The sequence below is a fragment of the Priapulus caudatus genome, unplaced genomic scaffold (genome assembly GCF_000485595.1).
Source record: "Priapulus caudatus unplaced genomic scaffold, Priapulus_caudatus-5.0.1 Scaffold1497, whole genome shotgun sequence".
In the NCBI taxonomy this organism is placed as follows: domain Eukaryota; kingdom Metazoa; phylum Priapulida; class Priapulimorpha; order Priapulimorphida; family Priapulidae; genus Priapulus; species Priapulus caudatus.
In genome coordinates, this window is record NW_014578558.1 from 33775 (window position 1) to 39774 (window position 6000).

At 38.4% G+C, this 6000-nt stretch overlaps 1 protein-coding gene across 3 annotated transcripts in view; it reads left to right on the top strand.

Annotated features, from left to right (window-relative positions):
- LOC106816821 overlaps positions 1-3216 on the top strand; it is an 18187-nt gene extending 14971 nt beyond the window's left edge. For all 3 annotated transcript variants that reach the window (XM_014821456.1, XM_014821455.1, XM_014821454.1), the window contains 4 exons: positions 1835-1924; positions 2317-2478; positions 2588-2749; positions 2945-3216. In XM_014821456.1, the coding sequence (XP_014676942.1) occupies positions 1879-1924; positions 2317-2478; positions 2588-2749; positions 2945-3198 (624 nt within the window). In that variant the 5' untranslated portion in view covers positions 1835-1878 and the 3' untranslated portion in view covers positions 3199-3216. The remainder of the gene's footprint in view (positions 1-1834; positions 1925-2316; positions 2479-2587; positions 2750-2944) is intronic.
- Positions 3217-6000: the final 2784 nt, after the last annotated feature.

A 6000-nucleotide genomic window follows, 5' to 3' on the forward strand; every position in this document is an offset into this window, starting at 1 on the left:
GTAGCAATACCATGCATTTATGTAATCCAGTCACACAAGCTATATTATCAAATTTGTAAGCCGTGTATGCACAGGCTTTCAAATTCCAGGCATTGTCATGAGTACTGTTTATATCAGTAGTGACTAAAAGCATAGCTATTTGTTTTCATTTATTATTCTTAATAATATTTTTGTAAATTTTTACTTTCTATACTGCCATTATTGGCATTGTTGTGAAAACTAAAAAGAGTTTTCGATTTATATGGTACATCAGGAAACTATTAGGTCGGCCAAGCATTGATAATAGTTTGTAGCGCGACTGTTTTAATATGGGTACTACACAAACCCCCAGTGCCCCAAAGATTGACCTACTGCAGTTACATTCTGACTTGATGCTCTTCGTGTTTTTATTAGAAGAGTTTTTGTCATACTGTTTCTGCGGTAAGAAAAATACTTCATGGGCAACTAACTGGTGGTTAGCAAATGGTTGTGAAATTTTTTCATGTTGTTAATTTTTTCAGGTGATGCTTTTTCTTTTCAACAGAGGTGAAGATATTTTAAACGTTGCCCGCTTCCCAACTTACAGCTGTACTGTGGATCGATGAATTTCTGCCATGCATGCATGTTAACATTTTCACAACTTGCATAGTGCCAAAGGGGGAAAACTATCGGTTCGCGTTGGTGAAACAGTTGGTGGAGAGGGAATATCATACCTATTAGAATTTTAGAAATAATCATGCTAATGCAGCTCTTCCATTCGTTGCCAACTTACCTGATACATTTATTGTACTGTTGTAGTTTTTCACAAAACCTGTAGATTAACCAATGCACCTGCTCTTTCATTTAGTAAGATACTATTATCTTGAGCACCGCCTATTCTCCTGTGTTACTCTATTTTCAGACACTTCACCTGGTTTTGCACTTGCCATCTGCATCTTGTGCTACAGCCAACCGTGTAGTCACGTAATATACACCGTGCAAATAATACGTCTGTCCCCCTCTGAGACGCTCACTTACACGCTCGTGTACTTATATATATATATATTCTTGACCGAAATTGTGTAACTTTGTTCACATTATGGTAAGTATTATTCATTTTTTCCAAGGTCTAGTCATAACTTCATGATTCAATTTCAGGACGTGAGGACGAGCTGACTAATGCAGCGTTCTTCTGGAACATGCGTAAAATCAGAGGCATGTCACGGGCACTGGCAGTTAGATATGTGAAGGTACAGTGGGGACCCTGATATTGCGCGCTCCGATTTAACGCGAATTCGTATATAATGTGATGAGTCATTGGACCCTCTTTTTTTGCTCTTATATAGCCACATATATATATATAATCCCAATTTAGTGTGACCTTACTTTTTTCGCGATGACATTTTATGAACCCCAACCATCGCGTTATAATGGGCTTATACACTGTATGCATGTGCACAAGAATATTTCAGTTTGAAGCAGATATTAATATTTCTGAACAACAAATTTTTCAGAATATGGAGAAGTTGGAGGCATCCCAGACTGACCTTCAGCACTGGTTAATTCTCCTTCACATAGACTCTGCAGACGAAGTGGAAGATCTATGGATTGAGGAGATCCAGGCAGCTGCGAGGGGTATAAACTAATACACACATTGTGTAGGAGTACCTTGTGGAGGTTTTGTGTTTATTCAATTCAGATCAGAGTCGTGCAAGTATATATTCACATGTTTAATTAAACATTGAGAAATAGTTTCCTTAACTTTATTAACATCAAATGCAGGTATTATCAGAGGTTAATAATGTCAAATTTATCATTATTAACCCCCTGTATTATGTGTCACATATACTAATAAATTACTTGTTGCACAATTTAGACAGGAAATGTGTGGGGATTCTAGGCATCGAGGCAGATATAGAGATGACTGTTGCTGCGATACATCATCGCATTGTTAAGATAAGCAGTGGTGAGTGGATAGCACGTAGTCACTCATGCATGTTAGTGGCATACACAGTAAACAATTGAGCTAATAGATTTAAATACACGTTGAACATGTTGGGCATCAATAATCCATATTTGGATTGTGTGACAGAATCAATGGTTCATCACAACGATTTGCATCTGGCAGTCATTAGTAGGCTGCTTTTCTGTGTCATAATACAGAGAACCTTTGCTATATTAGTTTTATTACAGTAAACTTGTGACAGCACCTTTATTTGTGATAGTTTGGATTTTTACTAATCCAAAACTGCTCTGGTCTGATCAGTTTTGTGCATGAATGAAGTCCAACTTGTATCACATATAAAAATCATAAACATATACTTGCACACGTTTAATATATATGTGGTCTGTTCACAGAAAGGACCAAGCACAGCCATGCCATGCGTGCTAAGAATGTAGATGACAGGAAACGCCTTAGGCAGCTTCTGGAAAGTCACAACTCAAACAAGGGAGACCATGTGACAGAGGAAGAGGCTATGTCCTACACTTTGCCATGGATTATTCGTGAGGACTCCAGAGGTATGGCGTGATCAGACACAACCTGTGTGCTATTCAGGCTAGAGGAAATATCAGCAAATTACCATATAACCACGCATACAAGTGTTTGAAGAGCGTAATCATTTGACAGGTGTACCGTTTTCCACCAAGAAAAAGGTAGTGGATTTAGCACTGGCAAAGCGGCGTTGTTTGGAGGAGAGGTCGCTGGTGCTGAAAGAAATGCACAGCTACCTTGTATATCACAAGAAACAAGTCGCCGTCATAGAAGCAGCACTGGAGACGTGCGATTATGGTATGAACTGCTATTCTCACATTTTAATTACTCCATTCACTAGAGTATAGTGTTTAATTTTGAAACGTAATTTAGTAAAAGCACCTCAAATCTGATCATGTGAATATAAACCAATTTGGTATTATTAACTTTCAAAGTGATGCATATATATGGTTATTACATATGTTTTGAACAATGTTGACTTTGATGTTGCAGGAGAGGTAAAGCATATCTTCTCCGGCAGCAGAGGATATATGTTAGATTGTGATGGAGTTGAAGTGACGACTACTGCTGCCCTTCTATATAAGAGACTGAGCTACCACAAAAATCAACTGAGCCTGGGAGTGGTAGATTTCAAGGGGGCAATAAGGAGCATTGCAATGCCTGCCCGTAGCGATGATGACGACTTTGATAATGAAATTTTGATATTGACGGAAGCATTGGACGACTATGATGACGATGACAACTAAAGGACCCTAACTATTTTACACATCTATTTAAAATAGATGTGGTCATGAAGGGTAGGCTCTTCAACAGTAGCACCAGCAGTAACGGCAGCAGAAGTACTAGCAGCTGAAGGAGGCTGTTCAGCCGTTGTAGGTGGATCGTTTGGTACTGTTAGCAGCCTAGCTGCTCCGGTCCTCGTTGAAGATCGCTGTGCAGTCTCTAAAAGAAACACAGAAGTATTTAGTGCATGAGTTCTAAAAAGAATTGCAATTGCCGTTAGCACACTTTACAGATAACAGATAGCAGAAAGGTTTATGAATGCTTGATTGTTATATATGGCATGTTTATGTGATTATATAAATATATCAGTGTTGTATTACACTGTCAATTAAGAATATATGATTTCATTACAAATTTAACATACTGTTCCTTTTTATGCGCAGTAGCATTTCATTAAATTTACGCATATTTTGTTCGCTAGTTAGTTCTTTTTCACTCGATTCACTGCTCCATGACAAAAGCTGTGTTACAATTTTGGGTCCAACATTCACTCTTCTCTTAACGAAAAGGAAGGCTTCAACGTCAAAGGCGTCTTCCATTATTGACAGCTAGAATAGAGAGTCGAAGTTCATGAGCTTTCACTGGACAATTATTTTGTTTGCAAAATAAAGTACGGATGCATGTAGAAATACACTTTTTAATGTGTATATAAGATGGTATGTGACGATCTAGAAACCTGGTGTTACGAATATTTTGTTTGTGAAAATTGCAAACAAAACCATGTTGTACTTGTTTTTAGCTCATTTCATCAAAGCAAGTTGTAAATGTAACTATATCGATCCATTGTTTACTATTAGACAGTAGGCACCATACGAATAAGTATCCTTGCATCATAGTTTCAGCAAACTTTTCTTTAAAAATTAGGTTTGAATGCACAACGTCCATTTCTAGCTAACTTACGCTGTTGATTGTCGACTTCATCACCCGGGAAAAACGTTTTTTCTTTAGTTTTTCTTTTTCTTCACGGTTTGGAACGAGGTGGCTGTTCCTCTCGAACAAAAACCCACAGATACATTGTTTAGATCCTATTTTATTGAGAGCTCCGCACTCTCCACATGTACGCCTCCCCTTTGATTGCTGTTGTTAAGAAAACATAATGTTAGACATAATTGAGTTTTTGGAGCAAACAAGGAAACAAGGAAAAAACTTGGCTGTGTGGATACTAAATGATATACCTACCAGGCTGACGACGTCTTCTGTGATTTCTACTTCTAGTTCAGGTTCCTGTAATAAACAATGAATCGGTTTTACATGGCAATATACACTGCGTTTGTCTTGTATTTTCCGGTTTACCCGTAATGAAAATGATCCATACTTAATACGCTCTTGGAAGTATGCATTAGAAACGTCACTCATTTCACGTTTCATCATTCCTGTGGCAAATGTAGATGCGGTTGACATAAGAAATGTGAAAGGTACAAATAATAGATTCTTTATTTAGCACATAACTTTAGTTAACAATTAATACAGCAATGTGGCACGAGCTACAATTCTGTCAATTTACAATAGATTGGTGCAATAGATGCACATTTAACGTGATGCTTACTTGTACTGTTGTTACAGGAGAAGCCATGGTTTCTCTATCAGGCACAGAAGTCTACTGGGATCCGTATAGTGTTGATCGACTCGTGTTTCTCTGTCTTCGATATAGTCACTTGAAATTCGCAGACTAACTTTATGAGTTTTATTTTATTGGTGGCGGATTAATTGTGTATTGTAACATGACCTAATTTTTTGAGAACTTTGATTCGCTAGAATAGATATGATCAGCCGACTTATTATTTAGCGGGGGTCAGGGCAGTGCAGAGGTGACATGAGATGAGCATGTGTATATATAGTACTTATTTAGTAACAATTAGAACGCTGCATGGTGCTGCGTTTACGAGTAGTTTTTATCACTGAGCTTCCAGGGCCCTTAAGCGGGACTTGGACCCCGACCGTGAGGGACTTCGTGCTCATCATGTGCGCTTCGCGCACATTATTTCACAGAAAATATTAAGTACTCCTGTCATGCCACCTCCCTTTTTAAAAAGCTTGGGACGGGCTTGTAGATTTAAAAACGACAGCGCATCTACAAGGTATAAACGATACGTGCGTCTACCAGGTATAACGGTATATAAGGCATATCGTTAATTTCGTTCACAGAAGATTCCATGGTACCTTTTTCACTGGTTGTAGTTATCATACAACTTATATAGGCAATAGGCAAAAGGAAGCATGCAGAACCAACGTAGCTAAATTTACTGGGGAAAAACCTAGCTGATTTTATATTAATAATATGTTGTAATCCGCACATATTTCATCAAAGAAAAATACTTATATCGTCGATGCCTACTGTTACATGGTTTTCTTGAATATTAAATTAGTACGGCGGATAAGCACATGAATTGTGCACTATTGCGTATAATTGTGAAACGTGTATAATAGATATACATTGTGATATAAAGCCAATTCATGTTTGTTAATAAATCACAAGAACTCGAAATTGAAAATCACGCAGAACATGATACAGTCCGACCTCCTTTGTCCGGCTATCCGTTATCCGGAAATCTCTATTAACCGGCCGCGTTCTCGCAGTGTATGTTCTCTGTTTTTTCATTCATTTCCACCAAAAAATCCCGTTCAAAATTCGCTCAAAACTCGCGCGATGTTCCAACCGTACGTGTGTTTGCGCGCATACGTGCGTACATGCGTACGTTGCGCACATACGCGCGTACGTGTGTTTGCGCGCGCGTGTGTGTGTGTGTGTGTGTGTGTGTGTGTGT